This window comes from Rhinichthys klamathensis, unplaced genomic scaffold, assembly GCF_029890125.1.
Source record: "Rhinichthys klamathensis goyatoka isolate OS25496 unplaced genomic scaffold, OSU_Roscu_1.1 h1tg000784l_1, whole genome shotgun sequence".
NCBI lineage: Eukaryota > Metazoa > Chordata > Actinopteri > Cypriniformes > Leuciscidae > Rhinichthys > Rhinichthys klamathensis.
Window position 1 is genome coordinate 408814 of NW_026607181.1, and position 23560 is coordinate 432373.

The following is a 23560-nucleotide window of genomic DNA, read 5'->3' on the forward strand; positions in this document are numbered from 1 at the left end:
ACAAGTAAAATGTCCACCAGTAAAGAATACCAAGTACCGTTCAGACTGTCAGTACCAGTAAATAATACCAGCCTCTCCATCAGTCAAATATATCAGTACATTTGAATCTATCATACTGGACTTACCATATTGTGACACTGAGTTATTCATACCTGTATAACAATAAGAGGTTCCGTTGGTGCATGTTTCTACCGTTTGATTTGCACAAGTAACGCTGTGGCTGCAGTTAAAACAGCTGAGAGAGTGTCCTTTAGTAATAAAACAGAGAGAGAGTGAAAGAGATACATGATCTGCCGTACTTTACTTTAAACATTACACACACTATTTGTCTTTGTACCTGCAGTGAAAAGAATGAACAGAAGAAAAACTGAGATTTGCAGATCCATCTTTGATGAGGAGGTGAATAAAATGATTTTTTTGTTTCAGTGCTCATTTTATAGCTTATCAGAAGGGGAGGGTCTTAATGAGAAAATGAAACTCAGACATTTCTTGAAACAGAAATATCAGGTTACATAATTTACTTGCCAGTTAATGATAAAGGAAGGTTGAATAAGGAAATTATACATTTCCAATCTTCTTAAAGTGGCAGTTTTCCAAAAAAATTCACTTTTAATCACCCTCATGTTATTCAAAATCTGCATGACTTTCTTTTTTCTGTATACACAAAAGTAGATATTTTGAATAATGTCTTTGTGGTTTTTTTTTCTGCATGTGTTTTTGTCCACAAAATGAAAGCCGATGGGGTTCAATGTTGTTTGGGCGTAAATATTGTGTTCTGCAGAAGAAAGAAAACCATACATACTTCAGTTTAAGAATGCTTTAGCCAGTGCTCAACATTAATGCTAGTCTGCTTGTCTGGGACAAGTGGAATTTTTTAAAGGGCAAGTGAAAGAGAATTATACCTGATTAAAACAACTAACCTGATTAAAACTTCAGTGACAAAAAATAACAAGGGAAGCATCAAAACGAGAGAATGTTTCTGATTTTATTACATTCAGTGTAAACAGCGATTAATAATGGATTGTGTATTTCTGTTAACAAGGTCGCACTGTTGAGGCTTGCGCTACCAGTCTCAGCCTCAGATGTCATGCCCACGTCATTCCAGATGTCATGTCACGCCCACGGACCGTTGACTGAACGTCTGATGCATATGGCATACTTTTCTGGAAACACTTCAGGAGTTTCGAAGTCGCGATGTGATTGGATGAATTCTGCAGGATGTCCGGGAGACGTTTGTGTCGCGTTCTCTATCGGTCAACTGTGATTGGTTGCATTACATGTCAGTCAAACGTCCTATTGGGCGGTCCTTTGCCAAAAAAAGCAGCGAGAGCAGCGCCGCCGCTCCCACCACGCGCATCACGCGCTGTGCGTAGGGCACCAAGTGCTGAGGGGGCACCAAAAATAGCCTAATGAAAAACCAATCATCAAACTTCTTGTTATAATCAGATTCAGCGCGTTCTTCCTCTTCATTCCGCAGCGGCGCCGAGCAGAGACAGCACGTCAGAAACACAGGACAGGGTGTGTGTGTGTGTGTGTGTAAATGTGTGTGTTCATCTGAGCCTCATTGGTCTGTCACTGCTCGTCAATGTCAGAATATTTGAGATGACCAATCAAATCAAAGTAGGCGGGCTTTATGTTCACAGACGCTGAGCGCGAATTTTAACAGTGAAACTCGACGCTTCAGTGTACGGTCAAGTGCGAGATAAGATGTAAGTAGCTAAACTTAACTTTATTTGACAGTTTTTTTAGGTCATAAATGTTAAACGAATGACAAAAAATAATTAGCCAAACTAATATAGTTTTGTCTAATTTCGCCATTTTGAACTGAAAATAGGCCTATGTAACATGTAGCCTAGTGTAATAGTTTAGGCTACTGTCATTGTGAGGGGACAAGAAACATGAACAAAGCCGTTTTCATCATGTTAGGCACAGGATTTATAATGAATGTGTACATATTGAGAATAAAATACAAATTGTAACCTTTAGTAAATTAAAAAAGCCAACTTTAGGAGGGGAAGAGACAGGGCAAGATAAAAACAAAGAGAAAAAGAGTGTGATGCTGATGAGGAGAGAAAAATAATCAGCTGCCCACTGACATGGTTTTAAAGCTGTTGTTATCAAAAAAATTTTTTTTTTTTTTTGCCTTCACAACATCTTAAAATGCACATCTGTAGTTCAGAAAAATCCAAAATTTCCCCCGAACACCCCTAACTAACCTGCCTCAAATTCGGGATCCCAGTGATTATAAAACCATGCCATTGCATGGTAATGAAACTAGTTAATAGTAAGCATTAGACCCTAATCTAAAGTGTTACTTTTTAGCTTTTTAATTTTTTTATAAATCATACCCTCATTGGGGGCTTAGCCCCCCTAAATTAAAATGTTTTTTTTTTAGGGGGGGCGGGGGGGCATCATAAAGGAATTATGCTTAGGGCACCAAAATGGCTAGCAGCGGCACTGAGCGAGAGTCCAGACCTTCTGCTGTCAGTCTGAAGGTCTGGCTACGCGAGACTACGCGCTACCTGTCTCTTACCCTTTTCCACCTAGAGTTTCAAATCAGTTCTTTGTCTTTCGACACCCAAAGCACCAGCTCTGAACCAGGAAAAGTGGTTCGTAAGTAGCAGCAAAACATTGCTGATCTAGAAGGAAGATCCGCAGTTCGTTTTCAAAACTGTGCAACTCACCGAGTGGTTAGTGGTGTTCGTTGATGTTCCAAAACAAGTAGCGTAGCGAAATACAGTTTCTGTCGTGTTTTATTTGGCATTTAAAAAAATCGCATTTATTACTGTTGGAGGACTCATTGCTCATTGGTATTACTGCGCTACCGGAAACGGAAAATGGGTCTGTTTACATTTGGTTGTAGTCTTTTCGCTCGGTTCTCCGTCTCTCAGAAGGTCTATGCGCTAGACACCGTGTTCCGTACAGCGTCCTTGTACGGCAAAGTGGTTGTCGCCATCAAGTGGTCGGGAGTGTGCTAACGCTTCAGACTCAAATATCGAGCGGAAGTTTATACGCGGTTGTGAGGTACCTGACAAAATAGTTCCACTATAGCAAAAAACATGGATTGAAATCATACATTACGCCGATATATTTGTTTTTAATCATCAACAAACACCACTAACCACTTGGTGAGTTGCAAAGTTTTGAAAACGAACGTTAAGGGTTGTTTTAATGACATGTTTGTGGATGCCCATAGACAGCCACTCTGAAGCGGTCAGAGGCGGTTCTAAAAGAGTCAAAAAGTCGAGACAGGACCCATCGTCAAAATTTCTGTGTCCACCACTCTAGTTCATCCAAAACAAACTAGAAAAAAGACTCAACGTGCTAAATACCGGAATTATCCTTTAAGTGACTTGCCGCCACCTACTGGCAGTTTAGTTTTGTTTAAAAGTATCATTGCATTTTTTTCCTCAACATCTCTCATTTGTAAATTAAAAAAAATATTTAAAACTTTAATCTCATAACATTATTTATTGCAGTTGTAATTTTTGAGTGTAAATTATTTAATTTGATTGGTAACAGCCCTATAGCGTCTTTTTATTATAACTGAATTTATTGATCAAATGTAAGAATTTGACATGAAAGATAACACAAACATTTAATAAAAAATGTTATTAAATAGCCTGGGGTAAATATAAAAAATGTGCAGATTTTCAAGGCTTAATGTCGAGCCCTGCTTAAGGTATTACCTACATTCAGTGGTGAGTTACTGAAAAAACTTTCAATATTTTCAATATAATATATATATATATTTTTTTTACTGAGTGCATGTTTTCCTAATTTCTAATTTCCATAGGTTGTCCTTTGTCCAGTTGTTAAAATGATACATAAATACAAGCAAAATACAAACAAACTGTACAGACAAAAAGAGAAAATAAAATAATTTTTATCATCTTTTTGCTTACTTACAATGTATCGTTGCAACTACCTAAAATATTTTTGGTATGACCGACACCTAAACAGTGGGTGGAACATTAAATATCCTGTTTAAACAACCCAGATCCGGCCCACGCCTGACTCACGTGTAATGACCCGGGCCTCATGCCACGTGGAATGATGGCATTTGGGCGCTCCTCTCCTGTTGAGAGGCTGTTCACTGCAGAGCCAATGGCTAGAGCTAGATGTTCATCTCCTCTCTTTGGACATAATGGATGGAGCTTGAGGGTCCAACCACACCCTAAATCTATAACCCATTAGATCCACTGAGGTGGAGCTGGACTAGATCAAACTCCATCCATTACGTCCAGAGAGGGGGAGCTGGATGTCATTTGGCTCTGCAGTGAGCACCACTTGCTCCTGTTTGCCAGATCTGGACCACAAGCAGGCCATAGCAATGCCTCTTGTCAGTGAAAAGCAAAGCAAATAAGAGCCACAAAATCTGTGAATATTATCAAGTAATCTCAGCCTTTACAAGCCTGTTAACAAACAGACTCAGTGAAGGAAAGAAGAGATCAGAAAAAAGAGACAACCAGAAGCACAAACAACTTCCAGCCACATAGCCTTAGATGAAATCAACTGCAAATAAAACACATCTCTCAAGATCTCAGCAGAGGATGATTAAACATCTGTTAAGTTTGCAGCCTGCAGAATGCCTGTAAGATCACGCAACATCCTAAAATATTGAAGTCACTGTTCGTTATTTCAAAGAAAACAAAGTCCTATTTAGGTCAGATTTAATCATTTAACAATCAACACTAGAGAATTTATGTGCAAATAGAAGGAAAAGCCTGACTTCTCAAGAACTCCACAAGTCAACATATCATGTGGGCTGTAAGGTTGACACTGTAAATATGTACACAAATAAATATATTTCAACAAGTCGTCTATTTCATTATTGATCTTTATTAATTTCCTGTTCAGGCTGGATTTTGGTGGTGGTACTGGTTTGATGCTGGTCTTGCTGGTGGATCAGTAAAGCCATGCTATTTACCAGTTTAAAGCTAATGTGTTCAAGTAATGATCTTAATCTAAAACATAAACTAATAAACATTTTGTTTTTTAAATTGATCCAAAAGTTGCCCTACATCACACTTTAAAATGAGCACTAAACAGGCATGTCATTTCATTCACCTCCTGATTAAAGATGGATCTGCAAATCTTAGTTTTTCTTCTGTTCATTTTTTAATTGCATCAAGTACGAAAGTTTCTGTAACACGAGGGAGCAAGGAAGGCAGGGAGGGACAAGAAACTAAATGCAGGATTTTTAAAACAAACAGGAACCAAGCAACAAGAGGGACAAGAACATAGACAAACTAACACAGCAAACAGTGAGGCTTATATACACAGAGAAAACTAGATGAGCAAGATACAGGTGCAAACAATCAGGGAGTAATTAAAAGGAAACCAAAAGAACTACAAAGGCTCCATCCGAAAACTTAGGCAGCCGACCTGTTGCCTCGCTGCCTTATAGGAAATGACTTTGCAGGTTTGTCACTAAACTCATTTGGGACAGACTTCTGAGGCAATGGGAAGCACGGGATTGTGGGATATCAAAGGCAGTGAAGGATACATCTATGCTGTCTTCTATGCTGAGAAGTGCCGGTATTTCAGAAAAAGTGACGGTGCGCTAAAGGTTAATGTATAGAAGTGCCTGTAATGCGGCCCACTTCAAGCACTGAATACAGATAATTTTATGTTCTCTCTGACTATCTTTCATATTGAGAAACTCTCTCAGCTGTTAAGAGTGCATGTGTCTGATGGATTCTTGAGAGAGAAACAGGTTATACAGTATGTCCCATTAGAGAAGTAAAGTGCATGAGTTCAACAGTGGTAACACAAGCTGGTGAGTCTGTTGACTACAAGCAACGTTGCACCTACAGTACATGTCTACTAACTCTCATTAGAGTGATTGTAGAGTATTAGTCGTATTAGAGTATAAGTATTTTTGTTTACTTCAATGACATCCTTATCTTCTCCCAGAACGAGCTCGACCATGTCCAGCAAGTCAGGTGAGTGTTACAGCGGCTACTCAAGCTTATTTTGTACATAAAATAAAATAAAAGAAGGTAGTGGGAGGGAGTGTCTGATGTGAGTTTAGGGGCACGCGTCAGCCAGAGATGTGCGTGTGTGTGAGTGAGTGAGAGAGTGAGACGGTCGCCGAAAGAAGTATCTGAAGTGCCGGTGTTTCGGCTACAAAAACCCACCGAACTGATCCGAAACCAGCCCAATTTTTATCCACCCGCCCAAACCCATTTTTGCCCGCAAAATAGATTGCAAAACCGCCCAACCTGCAGGCTGCGCCGCTTAACTGGATGTTGCAGCAAGGGAAATGCTAATATTCAAGCAGGTATCGGATCATATTTTTTCCTCCCCTCCGATCTCCGATCTAGCGTTCTGGGCCAGTATCGGTACGATACCGATGCTGTGGATCGGATCGGGACATCCCTACCAGCCACCATAGTCACATGTTTGCCGGGAGCCAAAGCTCCTGACATCAAAGCAAATTTAAAAGTGCTGGCTAATGCTAATCGTAAATTCTCTAAGATTATTATTCACGTCGGCACAAATGATGTTCGATTTCGCCAGTCGGAGATCACTAAAATTAATGTTAAAGAGGTGTGTGAACTCGCAAGTACAATGTCAGGTACTGTAATTTGCTCTGGCCCCCTTCCTGTTCGCAGGAGTGATGAGATAGTTAGACTGTCCTCACTGAATGGTTGGTTGTCTAAGTGGTGCCCGCAAAATAACATAAAATTCATAGACAATTGGAAAAGTTTTTGGGGGAGACCTGACCTGTTGAAAAGAGATGGTATTCTTCCCTCCTGGGATGGTGCTGCTCTTCTCTCTAGTAATATGGCACATAGTCTTAAGGCCCGTTCACACCAAGCACGATAACTAGCAAGATAACGTTAAAGATAACTATATATGTGTCCTCACCAACGACTGATAACGGTCTTTTTATTCTAAGCACGCGCGCTTGCGCCCGCGCTACGGTTTCAAATTAGTGAAAATGGATGACCTGCTGCTGCTGCTTTACATTACAAAAAAATATCAAAAGAAAAACAGGTGCTTTTGGGTACACACTATCCTTAAAAGATGTTATAGATTACATTGTATTATAATTGTTGTTTACAACATGTCATTGAATATGTTTTTGCTGTTCTTATCGCCTTTACACGTCTTTGCCAGTAGATGTTCCGAGCGCATCTAAACAGTGAATCTAGCAAGTCTAGTGTAATCGATCTAATATAAGCAGTGAATTTAGCTGACGAAGTCAATGATGGGATAAAAACATTTCCTAGTCAACACCTTTATGTATACAACGCCTTTTTCACTGCAACTTCAGCAATGTTGTCAAAATTAGCGCTGGATAGGTTACCTGAGGTAATTTTGTTACACTATGCTAAACTGCATAATATCTCATCGTTAATACTTCTCACCATTTATTCCCAGGATACGACCGATTGCTTTCCATATATCCATCTTTTTTAACGTATTCTTGAAAAGGGGGTTTGACTTGTCAAACAGTGGAGGATTTTTTTGTACCTCGACGATTAACTTCTCTGCAATGTCATCTGCCATTTTAAATGCGCGAGACCTTTAAATTAGAATGGATTTTGATTGGCTGTCAGTGTTTTATCGTTCGACAGCTGGAAAAAATTGTTCTGAAAGTGATCCCAACGATATCGTTCCTCGTATCTTTATCGTTGTAGTTGTGGTGTGAACTCTGTTATTCTTTAATATGGAGAACGATTTTTAGAATTATATCTTTATCGTTATCTTTATAGTTATCGTGCTTGGTGTGAACGGGCCTTTAGAGCTCAAACATGACAATATGGGACTCAGGTCAGGAAGCAGACAAACTGGCGAAGCCGACCGTCTGCTAGCGGCCTCACGTCACCAAGGTCAGATAAATCCCATCACATAGAGCCTCTTTCACCTAGATATCATAATATAGACTGTGTCTGTTCCCCGAATTAGGAAATACAAAAAACTTCCAAACCCATCTAAGGTTAAAAAAACAGATTTAATACAAATGAACAAATGATAAAGCTTGGGTTGCTGAATATTCAATCTCTTATTTCAACAATCAGGTGTTCACTTTAAGCTTTCGTTTTGTGACGAGTGATTTTTGGAGAGTGACTCTTTCATCTCACTGCAAGACACAAGGTGCAGAAGTGAAATGCATTGATCTAACAGCATCTAAAATGTAGGCCTATGGCATTGCCAGGGGAAGGAGTACAGTGAGAAGTGTCTGGTCTCCGCTTACTCCTTTCCACCAGAATGGTTCTGGAGCCAGAGCCTGTTCTCAGCCAGTCATAAGCCTGTCGTGTGTTTCCACAGACTTGACCAACTAACATTAACATACCGCTGCCAGTGCTATGTGTTCTTTACCTGACTATAAGCAGTTTAAAATCAAACAGTTTGTGTGCATGTTCTGTTTTACTGTTCACACAGAGTGCCGGGAGTGATTCTAGTGAACGGCAGCTCGCATAAACCCCCTGTACTCTCATCTGTCCTTTTTCTGAAGGTATATTGATATCGGTGGTAGTATATTTCTTATATAGGGATGAATAAGTGCTAAATAGTGGCAGAGTATTTCTTAATAAATATATTATGAATTCACACATCATTGTGTCATGTAGGCTAAATACAAAATCCTTTTCAACTCTATATATTCTCCCATTCCCATGGTCAAAATCCTTAAATTGACAAGTATTTCACCCGAACTTAACACTTTTGAGCACCTGTGGGGGATTTTGTAGAGACAAGGTCATCATCTAAGAGGTAAACAGAAAAGATTTGAAAACTTATTGTGAACTTGCACACTCAATGCCAAGAATGGTCATAGCCGTAAAGTTATGGAGGACAGAACTATATATAAGTAGCATACAAAAAAAAAAAAAAAAAATTGTTGAACAGATTGATCCAAAATACTGTTTTTTAGATTCTTTGTATCTTGTACAGAACTATATCAAGACTCAGTTAAAGTAAATGCATACAGACAATTTCACTCAATTATTTTCTAATTTTTATTTTATTTATCAGAGGAACACAGTCATCTAGAATTATCATGTCTTCATCACTATCTTCAAGGAGAACAGATGCGTCCATAAAACAGAATGACATTAGAGGGATTATGTCGGATGAAGAAAAGGAAAGGGTGATCTGCAATAAAGGTTTTTGGGGGTGAGGATGAGGGCATTGCACATCCAAAAGTAGCGACAACGACAGTGGCCAGAGCCGAGGAGATACTGACAGGAGAGTAGAACACATTTCCTAATGTGTTTTTCTTCGCTGATCTTTTGAACAGGTTGAGGGCGAACTGTGTGTTTGCAGCAGACAAAGGCTCCATTTTCACAAACTGAGCAAAAAATAGCAATAGTTTTATCAACAGCAGATTTGAAGGTCTTCTTCATCATGTCACAATCTGTTTTAATCAAATGTTATTACTGTGTGGGTTACCATTTAAATTGCAAACATAAAAGTACCTCTAAAAGCATTACCTAGAGTAGTCGGCAGAAATGATGAAGTTTTCCAGCGTGTCTGAGGTGAATTAATCTCTTGTCCGGCAGATGTATTTTGAACCTGAAGCTGTCAGAACTTGTGCACCACTGCACGCCTAATGCCCGTTCCACTGGTAACTCATCGAGATCTTTGACTTCAGCCGCTCGTTCATGGTCAGGAATGGAGCCCAGCAGGGCTCTGCTGTTGCTGACCCACTTGGTCAAATGGAAACCACCACCACTGGCGCACAATGTCATCAGCTCCCTCACAAGAGCAACGGCTTTGTCTTCTGTGGCTACCGACTTCAAGCAGTCGTCCACATAGAAGTTCTTGAGGACTGTCTGTGTGGCTTCTGGGGTACTCTTTGATGCTGCATCCTCCGCTGTTCTTCTCAATGCAAATGACGCACAACTAGGGGATGATGTAGCACTGAACAGATGCACACACATTCTGTACTCTTCTGGTTCCACATTCAGATTACCGCTTGACCACCAGAGAAAGCGTAGCATGTCTGTGTCTGGAATCAACACCTGGTAAAACATGGACTCGATATCTGCCATCATGGCGACAGGCTCCTGTCTGAATCTCAGCAACACTCCGATGAGCGTGTTAGTTAGGTCAGGCTCTTGCAACAACTGGTTATTTAGCGACACACCTTGGTAAGTTGCCGCACAGTCAAAGACGACTCAGAGTTTCCTCTTTTTTCGGATGGTACACCCCATGGTGTGGAATGAACCATACTCTTCCATCACTGCGAATCAACTGTTCTTCTGGAATCCTTACTGCGTAACCTTTTTCCAGTATGTTGTCCATAAAAGCCCTTTACTCTTGAAAGAAGTCTGTATTCCAACTGAACTTCCTCTTCAAAGGGTTAAGCCACTGTTCAGCAATACCACGGTTGCATGGCATCTTCACCTTGTCATCCTTTAAAGGTAACTTGATGCGGAAGTGACCATCCACGAGCTGGGCTGATGTTGTCACCGTATGCATGAACTGCTTGTCATGTTGAGACTGTTCTCGTCTGTCATCACATCTTTTTTTCTGGAAAATCTGCATTGTATCGCTGTACTTCCTTGAACCAGAAAAGCATAGGTCTTGATTATCTTTGTGTCTTTCTTGTGTTTTATCTGCACAGGTACGATGGAAAGAATACACTCACTGTTCCCGGCCCCAGTATGGTCACCTCTTCTGCACCCTGCAGACACGAGAGCACTTGTGACTTCACTTGTGCTTTGTGAGCGGTCATCTGCACTGTTGTTCTTTAATGAAGCATCTTCCTTAACAACGTGCAAGATAGCTGGGTGCTTGAGTGAACAATCTGGACAAGTAGGGATGGCCCGATACCGATACTGGCATCGGGGATCAGGCCGATACTGTCCTAATATACTCGTACTCGTACTCATAAAAATTCGCCGATACCACGCACCGATACCACGTACATTTTGCAAAACGAAACTGGCCGCCGCGAGTGCTTTGTCGAGGTGAACTGAGGCATAGGAAAGTATAATGTCGGCGGTTTGGGCTCATTTCAAGATAAGGGATGATGACAACAGCAAGGCAGACTGTGAGTTATGTTCAGCTAAGGTGTCGAGAGGAGGGAAAGAAAGTACATCGTTTAACACCAGCAATCTAATTAAACATCTGAAGACGCATCATAGATCTGATGGCCGAGCGCGCGCGCGGGCGGTAATGCACTCACTCTGTGTGTGCGGGTTACGGGAGAATAAAACGATTCGCGGGACTCCCGCAAACTAGAAATATCTATGAATAAAACATAAAAACTAATAGTTTTTTATTCATCTCTTGCAGAAAAGCAACAAGAACAACTACAACAAAATAGAAACGATTTACAGGACAGAGTTTCTATTCATAACATGGTTACAGCGTTGAGCGATGTAGCCAATCACAGACATATGTGTTGATTTCTGGAACGCAATGGCCAATCAGAAGCATTTAAGATAGACTCCCCTCAACGCTCAAAACGGACTTTTTTGTTCAGTGTTGAATTCTGTATGCTGGCAAATCCTCTAATTATAACAAACAAAGTGTGGATATTATGAAAGATTGATTGTGCAGTCAGCTTCATTGATAATAACAGAGATGTGTGAGATCGCGATGAACTGTCAGCTTTTAGGATTTATTAAGGGAGCGCACTTTGCGCGCATTCAGTCATGCCAGACCATGCACGCAGTAGCCTGCTTGCTTTTATGTTAAATTAACAGTGGTTTGTGTGTTAATACATTTATTATTTTACTAATTTTTATTTATTTTTAGACTTGTTAAAACAAGCAGAGAAGAAAATAAAAACAGTCTTCTGACCTGTGTTCTAAAATAGTCGTCTTCTCTTCTGGGAGCCTATTACTTTTGCGGTAGAAATATCGGTATCGGTACTCGGTATCGGCAAGTACACAAATGTAAATACTCGTACTCGTATCGGTTTGAAAAAAAATGCTATCGGGCCATCCCTATGGACAAGAGGCCCTTTTTTTTTACAGTCCTTGACATATGACCTGCCATCAGACACCCAAAACAAAGGCCGTTCGTTTTCAAGAACTGAATTCTTTCTTTCAGAGGCTGTTCTCGAATCTTGTTGCACACGTTCAGTGTATGGTTCTTCTGGCAGTAAAGACAGGGACTTTGAAAGACACTTGCTGACTTGACTGCAAAAGGTGTCTTCTCAGGTTGGCTTTTATTTTGTTGACATTATTTTCGGTAGTAGACACATGCACAGCAAAGCTGGTTCTTTTAGAATCACTTTTTCTAATGCTTGGTTGCTTTTTTGAGATGTTCTGATTACTTGAAGTGGAGTCCAGGATATCTCCAAACAGCGGGTCATTGGCAACCTTTGCTTGGCGGTACACAAATTCCACCAAATCAGGAAACCTGGCTCTTTTTCTTGTTCTTTCATGAATCAGTGTGATCATGATGATTAAGATGCGGCATGCTGCTGACAGCATCAAACCTTAACGATGATTTTCTTCTATCTGAAGCATCAACTTGAGTGGCTGGCTTTGGATTGAATGTAAGGGATGGCTCCACGACACACATAATCGTCTACATTGTGTTTTTCTTGTCTACGCATCAGGGATTCAAATCTGGGTCCTGAAGGTGGCTCTAATAAATCATAGTTAGATTCATGAGCATCTTCAAATTCTTCATACACCTTTAATTTAGCAGCAAGCTCAGTTTTAAGCTCCAATTGCTCTTTTCTAATTCTCAAGCGAATTTCTTTTTGTTCTATTGCTTCTTTCTTTTTCATTGCTGCAGCTCTTGCCAACAGCGCTTCACGTTCAGCTTTAATTCTCAGCATTGCAGAATCAGTGCTGGAAGTGTGGCTTACAATGAAGTTAGCTTTGGATACACTATCATGTGGCCTAATATCATCTTCCTCATCTTTTAAGACATCTGTAATCCATTTGTTTGCGTCTTCTATAAACAGCTCAAATTCCAAATATTTGTTTTCATAATCGTCTTGAACCGCTTTCTTACCATCTTCATCTATTAACTCACACAACTCTTCATTAATCCATTCATAGTGTCTTAAGCATCTTTCAAACCTTAGCAATGCTTCATCTTTAATGAAATTAACTTTGTGTTCATTTTCCTTCAGTTTGGCTAAATCATTCTTCTGTTTGGTTATTTGTGCCAACTTTTCCTTGCGTTCTCCTCTCAGCCTTTGTATTTTCTCCTCTACAGCCTTTTCTGTGTGTTTTGGCGACCTCTTTTGGTCAACACACGCAGCTGCGTTTTCATCTGCCATGTCATGTCACTTTAAAATCTTCACACAAAACTATCACAATTTCTGGTATTGTCCACAGCTTCTACTCTTCTTATGTCTTCACAAACACTCGTAAAAAAGAGTCACTGTAGTGTAGGATTTCTTTAAATAAAGCTCTATGACTTTCAGAACGAAATATCCAGCGAACACTTACTGTCACCAGAGAATGTCTAATATGGGGAGAACTTTCACTCTCAGTAAACTTCCGGGTTCTGAACTGGTTGCAGTTCCACTCTGGTTCCATGTGAGGGCCATGAATGGAGGTCTATGGAGATATACCCCATAAAATCAACTTTTCTCAGGATATAATTTTTTGTCTAGAAATTTGAATGTTGTTTTCGAAAGGAGATGCAAAGAAATGACAGATTACTGGGTGTTAGATTTTTTAGAGTCACTTATTTGCTTTAAAAAGTCTTTTAAAATGTCAATGACGTCATACCATCGTACAACCAGAGATACTGCTTTACGGCAATCCTTCAGTCACTTTGGTGCTTTCGCGCTCTGCACTTTCCTTTCTCTCGGGGCATCGACAAGCAACACAGCTGACACAGGTAAATACACGTGCTAGAAGAGTTAAGTCCGCCTTGACATTCTGGTCCCGCTTCGGATGCCACGATGCCATCAAGCGGGATCTTTGGTCGTAATCAGTCCTTCACTGACCAATCAACGTTCATTAGCAGAATGCTGGCGTGTTATGGGCAACAACAACTCAACCTGTAAGAAATCGAAAGGACATAAGTACTCGTTCATTCAACTTTCGACCTATAACCCATGTTGAACTTGCAAAACCTACATTCAAATCTGAGATTTCTCAACGGCATTCGGGTGAAAGAGAGTGTGTTGCTCCAAAATCCAGTGGCTTCTGGCTGTTTCGCAGGGTTCTATTTCTTTCATACTAAATCTAATAACCAATCAAATTACATTATACTAGATCACTAATCAACTGTTTACATTCCAATTTCTACGTTCCATTTGCAACATAGGTTTTCTCAGGTTTTACAAAATAAACTCAAAATATTATTACTTCCATTGAAATGGCTTCAACAGATCGTTCTCGACGTTGTAATCCTCCATAATGAGAGTAATCCTCCACAACTGAGTTCAAACTGACATTAAGATCTGCCTCCATATTGTTAGCAACACCCAATTTCCACCTGTGGGGGATTTTGCAGAGACAAGGTCATCATCCAAGAGGTAAACAGAAAAGATGTGAAACTTTGTTGTGAACTTTTACAGTCAATGTCAAGAAAATTATGGAGGACAGAACTATATATAAGTAGCATACAAAAAAACTAAATGTTGAACAGATTAATCAAAAAATTCTTACGTTCTTTGTATCTTGTACAGACCTGTATCTAGGGCGGCAGTGGCTCAGTGGTTCATGTGGGTTGTCTACAAACCGGAAGGTTGGTGGTTCAATCCTCGGTTCCACCTGACCAAGTGTCGAGGTGTCCATGAGCAAGACACCTAACCCCGGCTGCTCCCGACGAGCTGGATGGCGCCTTGCATGGCTGCCGTCGCCCGTCGGTGTATGAATGAGTGAGTGAATGGGTGAATGTGAGGCAAATTGTAAAGCGCTTTGGTGGCCATTGGGTCTGTGAAAGCGCTATATAAATGCAGTCCATTTACCATTTACCTGTATCAAGATTCTGAAATGACTCTGTGAAAGTAAATGCATACAGACTCACTCAATTTCACTCAATTATTTACTAGTAACTTTTTTTATTTGAAGAACAGAGTCATCTAGAATTATGTCATCATCACTATCTTTAAGGAGAACAGAGGCGTCCATAAAACAGAATGACATTGGAGGGATTATGTCGGATGAAGAAAAGGAAAGGGTGATCTGCAGTAAAGTTTTTTGGGATAGAGAATGGGGGTATTGCACATCCCAAAGACATGACGATGGCGGTGGCAGCAGCCGCTTCAGTTCCTTCCTCGTTGACTTCAACAAAGGCTTTATGGATCACCTTCGAAAGCACCAGGTCGCTGTTGCAGGACATGCCTGAAAGATTCACCTTCTTCTTGTCAAACACATCCTCCATTCCCATGCGGATCAGAAGACTCTTCATGTCGTAGGTTTCCTCCATCTTAAATTTGGGCAGATACACTTGAACTTGCTCTAGGATCATCTTGCTGGGTTTGGTCCACTCCATGAGCTTCTCGTAGGTCAGTGCATTTTCAAGCTGGATAATAAAGTGAGATATTGTTAATGTGTGTCTATTTGCATAAACTGGGGTCTGTTTGTATAGCGTCAATGATTTTGTTATGTGGGTGAGGAAGGATGAACCCAATAGCAGACAGTATTCAAGGCAACACGATTTATTAAACAAATAACAGGGAAAACAAAGCCCACGAGGGGGCAAAACAAGACAGGACTACGGTGACTAAATAGACAACGACACTGACAAAACACTAGAAAACAAACAACACTTCAAGAGAAACTAACAATGACTAGACTTTCAATGACTTTCAATGACTTTCAAAGACAAGACTTTCACAGGGTACTCACAAGTAACATTTGGCAATGAACCGACAAGAGACAGTGAAACACAAGGGGATAAAATAGGGAGACTAATCATGACATGACAGGTGATACAGATAAAGCAATAATGACTAAATCAGGATAACAAGGGGGCGGGGTAAAGAGACGAGACAACGCAAGCACATGGCCCAAACAAATGGCCATGTGCTGCACATGAAACATGGGTCTGCCATGATCCTGCCACAAGACCAGTGAAATCAAAGACAAGATGGCAGAATCATGACAGATTTGATGATTTTTTCTTTGTGTTTGGATCGGCCATTTCATTCAAACAAAATGCAAGTCATGGAGACAGTAACTTGATTATATATGATTTTATTGACAGGCTAAGCAAAAATATGTAATTTGATGCAGATGCTGCAATTTATATGGCCAAAAGGCAAAATTAAATTCTGATAGCTTGTACTGTAAATCAATGAAATCTTTATAACTGTACAGCAGACGACATACATTACATATAATTTCAGTAGTCCCGCTATATCTGCCAATAATGTCTTAGTAAGATGCTATTTAAGTGCTTAGTTTTATGACAAAGCTCTGTAGTTTAAAAACATATATAATGCAATGCAATACAATGATGATTGAGATGAAAAGCCTGATAGATCATATTTTATACTAAAATATGATTTTTCAACAAAAAAAAAATTATGGATAATCAAGTAAACCTAAGTTGCTTCAGTCCAGTAAGTGTTCATCAAAATAATTTAAAAGTTATTATTACGTGTACTTTATAAATATCAGAAACGATTTCACAGTAGAACACATGTGAAGCACGAGCGAAGGTGCGTCTTTACAAAAAGGCCTTTTACTTGCTAAAAAAAACCCAAACAACTATCAAACTGTGCTGTCTTACCTTCTGAAGGCCAGTGGTGTCGTCTTCCATCTCGTTAGGAAGGATGATCAACATACTGAGATTCTTCCCGTCATACGGCAGCTCCAGAACCTGACTGTTGATCTCTGGGATGAAGGCCAGAGCAAACTTCTCCTCTTGATGCATCATCTTCACTAGCTTAGTTTGATTCTGCCAAACATCAATGGAAACACTTTATAACTGCTCTTTTCGTGACTGTCGAATATATATATATATATTAAAAAAAGCATGAAATCCCACCTTGTTCAGCTTAAACTCCACATCTCTGGTGGCTTCTTTTATGAATTTCTTCTCCCAGTTTCCTTTGAAGTAAATGGCGTTCACCAAGACTAGTCTCGTCATCCCATCGATGACTCCCTTTGGCACCAAGTCCTTGATCATCTCTAAAATACAGACACAAAGTTCTGGGATGAAACTCTAGATGGCACAGGCTAATGGGTCCTTTATCTCACCTGTTCATAATCATATCGCTATCTATAGGGCGCAGCTGATTGGTTCCTGCTGTATCAGTAGCCAATGAGCTCTCTACTTAACCATCAAATCCTTGGGTAGCATTTGCCTTAGCAGTGCAGTGCGCTTTCAGAAACCTCCACCTTCCCCAGCTCCACCTGTATTGATCTGCTACGGGTAATTCATGTACACTATATTGTACGGAAGCAGCATGTCTTACTTGCTCACAGCAGCAATTAAAGCAACAGCAGCAGCAGCGTAGCAGATCTCTTCCACCAAGACCAAAGATACAACATTGCCATTACCATGCTAATCACTCCGAGAGTTATGACAGGAATGGACATTGTCCGCTTTGAGCAGTGATTTGAATTGATTCTTATAGGTCTAAATTAGTTGATTGAATCTCTAAATTGTGTTTTATTAACAAAGTTCGGGAGAAGCACGTTCAGATAATCTACTCAATCAGTGCGAGAGGAGGCTTATATATAGAGAGAGCCGACTTACCTCTGTTACCTCAGATTATAAATCAAAAAACAATCAAAACAATCCATCTGTCTCAAAGTTCTTATGGAAATGTAAACTTTAAGGCCAAATAAAAAGTGCATTAAAGTTCAAACTAACCTCCAAAAAACTAAATAGCTCAACTCAATATCTCATAAAGCTGAACATGGTCCATAGAAAACATTTTGCTGAACTTAAAAAGCAGCAAAAACACAGAGAATTATTTGTAGAGTAAGTTTATGCTGGATTTCACCTTGTGTTTTTTTCTCCACCCATTTGTTGATGTTGACACGAGCAGCCTCTGATTTGTTCTTGAAGTCCACCTTCTCCAGTCCGGCTTCATAGTAGCTTTTTGCGTCATTGAGGAATTTCTGTAACATAGCAAACGATATTAGAGTTGAGAACATTTCCAGAAACTTGTCCTTTAATAACAAAACTTTGGATTATTTGGTTCGAGTCTTACCTCAACAAACTGGTGGGATTGCTCTCCGTAGAGGCGGTTGGCAAGACTCAACACATACGGGACTCCTGGTTTGTTCAGCTCAGTCATGAACTTTTTGAAGATGGAATGAATTTGGTCCACTGAATCATGATGTCCTGGAGTCGCGGCTTTGGGTTTGAGAGGGTTTTTAAAGCACAAGACCTACACAGCATTATTATGGGTAGAATTAATAAAGATAACCTCACTATTCTGATAATTTCAGCATATAGAAAAATACAGCATATAATAGTTTAAAATACTGAGCATGATGATGCATCAAACACACACATATAGCCCAAATATACATTTTGAATTCTGAACTACCGGTCATAAAACTGTAGAGTCTGGACCAATCAGACACACACAAATTATTAATTATATTTAATGAATAATCCAGCAAACTCACTATCCCAACAAAGACCTGTGAAACTTCCCCCAAATCAAGCTAACACTGGCAGAACTCGGTGTCCTGTTACAGGACACAGTAAGACTGATAAGTTTTACGACCCAAAAGAATGTCCAGAGAATTGTGACTTAATTCTTGCTGAGAAGGAGAAATTACCTAGCCTGGGAAAACCCAGACAACTTCCGGCAAATTTAGATTTGCCCTGCAAGTTAGTCTGGCAAAGAGCTTATTCAAGCCCATTTCCAATCCGTCAAAATCGAGGCACCAATCAGAAACGTTGGGGCGGGCTTTACACGATGACGACAGTGCAGCGACAGTGAAGCAGATTTTGTAGCCTACATTACAAAGATGGATGCCGCCATGGAACATCACTCGTTCGATTCAGCCTTCGCGTCTGTTTTAAGCGGTTTGAACGTTTCCTTTCTGTTAAAAGCAAAGAACAACACTCGGAGATGTTTCATCCGCCGCTCTGCATACGTCATCTCCTTCATCGCTCTGATTGGGTTTAGGTCTATCCGCGACGTCCGTTGGTGACGCCCCTCTGGAAATGATTTGTCTATGAAGCTTTGCCAGACCATAACTCAGTTACTACTGAGAATGGTCTGGTTTTAACCAGGCTAGAAATTAACCCTTTTAATCCTATATATTCTATATATATAACCATGTGATAAATGTCTTAACATTAGTGGAGTAACGATTCACTCGTTTTCTCGATGCATCGATTACAAATCCTGACGATGCATATGCATCGATCCTGAAACATGTATTTTGAATCGTGAATCGCTTATTTATGTGAATAATCGATTTATAAGGCTAAGAATCGAATTAATCGCGATTCTATAGCGATTCAGTGGTTTAAAATATATAAACACAACCTTAAAGTGTTCCTGGTACATTAAACATCCTTCCATGATGAGACTAAAAATTCCATACCAACTTTCCCAACTAAACCTTAACTAACTTTTCCTCATGGAATAGTAAGAAAAGTACTCTTTTTTTTTTTCTCTTTATACTGAACATTTTCGTTATGATTCTGAAAGAAAACACGCCGGGTGTCTACTTTTGCTATATTAACGAACGCAACTTTAATGCGCATCTAATTGATCCATGCGCTCTTATTTCAGTGTTATTAATGTTGTAGTTATTTCAGCCATTTCCGTCGTATATTCAGTTTAACGACATTAAGTTAAATTTCATTTATCATTCATGATTCATCGGAATTGTGCGTATGCATTTTTGACACCCTTGAATAAGTGGGCTTTTACTTCACTGCTCAGGATGGGTAATGTCAATGGTATGACCCATTTCAGTAAAACTTCAGTATCTTATCTTAAAGAAAATAAAGGCAACGTTTTCACTCAATGAAAGTGTTTTATTTCATAGTGCCCACGCAATGACATGGCAGCTTTATCAATGGCTTGAGCGGTTTGACTCAAGACTATTGCTTTCTCGATAGAGAGCTGTCATCTGCTCATGTGAACAGCAGTGGCTGTTCTGACTGAGAAGAGCTCAAACATGGACTGCTCAAAAATCTGTAAATGACAGCTATTTGGGACCGAGCGCGAGCGAAATCCAGTGAAAGATGTTAAAGAGTGCAGCGAGTATCTGTGAAGGAGAGCTGGGAGGATGCGAAATGACGTCTCCATTAATTTGCGCATGTAGTCATTTAATGCAATACTTTTAAAGCCTTTTTAAGGCTTGTTACTTTTATATACGTTTCTACAAATGTTAATTTATAGGCTATTGAAATATTTTTTTATAATAATAGATTCATAAAAAAAAAACATGAACTAACATTAACAATGGACAAAATGTCGTTGTTGTTTTTTTTGTGTGTAATTCACACCCTGACAAAGACCCATTGGGGGAAGCATTGAAATAATACTATGACTGCATATTAAAAATTAAGAATCGAATCGAATTAATCGAACACTCAAAAAAATGAACTAGGAAGGTTGTGCACTTTACATAACATATTTATATTTAGTTTACTTATAATAATTGTGTTTTTTGACTTGAAATGTTTTTTTCTAGTAAGGTCCACGTAATTATGTCTCAACTTAACAGTACAAAATCCTAATGCGTTGCCTAAACACAAACCATTTATGTTAAGTGAAAAATTCTTGCATCCAGAGGGTGGCAGTATAGTGCGAGCCAACTGCCATTTTGCCCGAACTTAATTTGATTGTGTTCAATCTGCTTAAATATATTTAACATTTAAGTTTACTTAATCCACTTGTGTTGGATTACATGATTGATTTGTGTTGCATTAACTAAAACTGGGCGGTGCTTGTTAGTGCCCAGCATGCTTTGCATATGGTTGAATTAAGAGAGAATAAATGTTAAAATTAAGTGTTATTTTATGTTTTTTTGAGAAAATGACAAAAGGGGAAGACTTGATAGTGTGTAATTGTGTTTAATGTTCAATTACATTTGAATTATTAGAACCTTTTAAATTACAGTGGGTTACCATTGTGGAGAAGAGTGGAGCATTTTGTTTGGGTGTGGACTGATTTAATTATTTCAACAATTTGGTTGACTGAGCATGTTAATCTTAGCATTTAAGATGCTAATATGTGCTACTGCTAGCAAATAGCTAGTTATAGTCTAACAATTTAATAATGTGTTACTAAAATAAATGAAATATTAATGAATGAATGAATATAAAAAATACCCGAATCATGTCAGGAAGCCTTTAAAAAATCACTTTGAGACTACTTTAATAGGGTTGCTTAAAATGACCTAATTCCATGATGTTGAAGTTACATGAACAAATTATGTTGAAGTTAAGTGAACAAATTATGTTGAAGTTACATAACAAATTATGTTTGTTTAACATAACCTAGTTATGTGGAACCTGTTGACGAAATAAAATTAATTAAAGCCAACATATAATTTTTTTGAGTGAATCGCCAATCTATGTCCCCCATTTGTTCATTTACATTACATTTTGCTAACTTTATAATGCATTAGTATTATAAGAATCTTGTATTTTCTTAGACCCCATCCACACTACTACGTTTTAGTTTAGAAATGGAGCCCTTTTGCTACGTTTGCACCTCCCGTCCAGACTAAAACGGCAAAAACAAAGACCTAAAACGGAGAAGTTTAGAAATGCTGCCGTTTTGCGTTTAGAATCTCCGGAAGGCGTTTTAGTGAAGACGGGTCGAAACGGAGGACTTTAGAAACGATGACGCAGAGTCTCACGCTCAGCTCTCTGATTGGGTGTCATACCATACATACCTTTAGTGATTTCGTCCTTATTGTGGGGTACACCTTTCCCATTGTTGTGGCTTGCTTTGGCGATGGATAATGCTCCCGGTACCTTTCCAATATGTCCCCGTATTTGGTTTGCGATGACTCCCAGTCTGTGTTTTCTGCCGCCATGGCTGTTTTGTATTCCCCTGTAACTTTAAGTAAAAGCCTCGTCGTCGGTCCATGAAAAGAAATCTCTGGTCTTCGACATTGCTAATCTTTGCAGAGGTAACTTAGCTACTTCGTCAAATCTGAGGAATAGTCAATCTGTTTTCTGTTTACACCGGCACCCACATGCCCAGTTTAGGTGAATGGTCACGTGATCCGCGTTTTCAGTCGTTTTAATGTGAAGGAAGATCAATTCTAATACGCAGCTAAAACGCTGGTGTGGATGGAGATCGTATTCGTTCTAATTCTCAGTTTCTAAACTAAAATGCAGTAGTGTGGATGGGGCCTTAAACACCCAATAAAATTACACATTCTTTACGCTTTAAAAATCACTGATCACAAGATTAGCCCTCTTGTCCTCTTGCCCTCTCTTAGCTCTCTTAGCCCCTTGCTCTCTTACTCTCCTGGTCCCTTTTGAGAAGTCTTAATGTGAAGATGATACTGAACTAGAAGTCCACCAAGGACCCCCAAGTTTGCGGCCTTGTCTTTCCATTCACCAAAGATCCTCAGACTCCCACTAGTTCTCTCTCATTAAGACAACATCAGCAAAGCTCAACTGGAGCCTCAACAAATTGCATCAGGACAGTTTAATTCAAATGGGCGAGACATGCAAGTATCAAACTTAGTCTCTCATTATTTGATACATTAGATATCCTTACCCCTTTCTAAGAAGGGCGTGTTAGAACTAAACTGATGGTTTGCTCAAGGCTGTTGATCTGCTGAACTTCATACAATGCTTTAACTTCCTGCTTTCCTGCATTCTTCTTCAGCTCTCTTTCCCTGGGTAAACTCTATGTATGTGTATGTTAGAGTAAAGTTTAAATGTTTAGTCTAGTTAATAAAATCTTTTACATGTCACACGTAAAGTTGTCCGTGTCTCAAGCTAATATCTGGAGTCACTAATCATAGATCTTGACTACTTGCTCTTAGTAGTACTTAGTAAGAAAGACATTTCCCATGCCCCAGAAATGTACATTTCTATTAATCAATTAATATCCAATATTAAGTGTTCACGGGATGAACCGAGTAATTGGTTGTAATGTTAATGTAGCTACATCAAGTTAACCCGATTAACTGATCCAAATATTCATAATCGATTATAACAAGTTATGATTGATTATTAATATTTCATAGAGCTAATTTGCTACAAAAAATACTACATAAGTGTGAGATCACCTTAATCATCTGAGCTGCTGTGTTTCCTCTTGCACCGAGCGACACCATGGCCAGAGCCGAGGAGATGCTGACAGGAGAGAAGAACACATTTCCTGATGCGTTTCCTCCGCTGATCTTCTTGAACAGGTCGAGGGAGAACTGTGTGTTTGCAGCAGACAAAGACTCCATTTTCACAAGCTGAGCAAGAAATAGCAATAGTTTTATCAACAGCAGATTTGAAAATCTTCTTCACACTATAGTTCTATTAGATCTGTTTTAATCAAATGTTCTTACTGTGTTGGTTACCATTTAAATCGCATACATAAAAGTAAAGCATTACCTAGTCTGCAGAAATGATGAAGTGTCCCAGCGTGTCTGAGGTGAATGAATCGTCAGTTATGGATCTCGTTCCAATAAAAACTGCCTCACCCTAAAACGCCCAGGCTTTAAGCCAATCAGGAAATCAGCTTGTAACATACCCTGTAATAACTCAACTGATGTTT

The 23560-nt window shown here is 39.4% G+C and overlaps 2 protein-coding genes across 3 annotated transcripts in view; both read right to left on the bottom strand.

The window, feature by feature from the left end:
* Positions 1-9502, bottom strand: part of LOC130077878 (leukocyte elastase inhibitor-like) — a 63743-nt gene extending 54241 nt beyond the window's left edge. For both annotated transcript variants that reach the window (XM_056243292.1, XM_056243290.1), the window contains exon 1: positions 9447-9502. The gene's annotated coding sequence lies outside the window, so the exon portion shown is untranslated. The remainder of the gene's footprint in view (positions 1-9446) is intronic.
* A 5421-nt stretch (positions 9503-14923) lies between these two features.
* Positions 14924-23289, bottom strand: LOC130077882 (leukocyte elastase inhibitor-like). The gene is made up of 6 exons (XM_056243297.1): positions 23079-23289; positions 18056-18235; positions 17846-17963; positions 16882-17024; positions 16624-16791; positions 14924-15411 (listed from the first exon to the last, which is right to left on the bottom strand). The coding sequence occupies exons 1-6, from the start codon at positions 23244-23246 to the stop codon at positions 14995-14997; spliced, it is 1194 nt and encodes a 397-aa protein (XP_056099272.1). The 5' UTR covers positions 23247-23289; the 3' UTR covers positions 14924-14994.
* Positions 23290-23560: the final 271 nt, after the last annotated feature.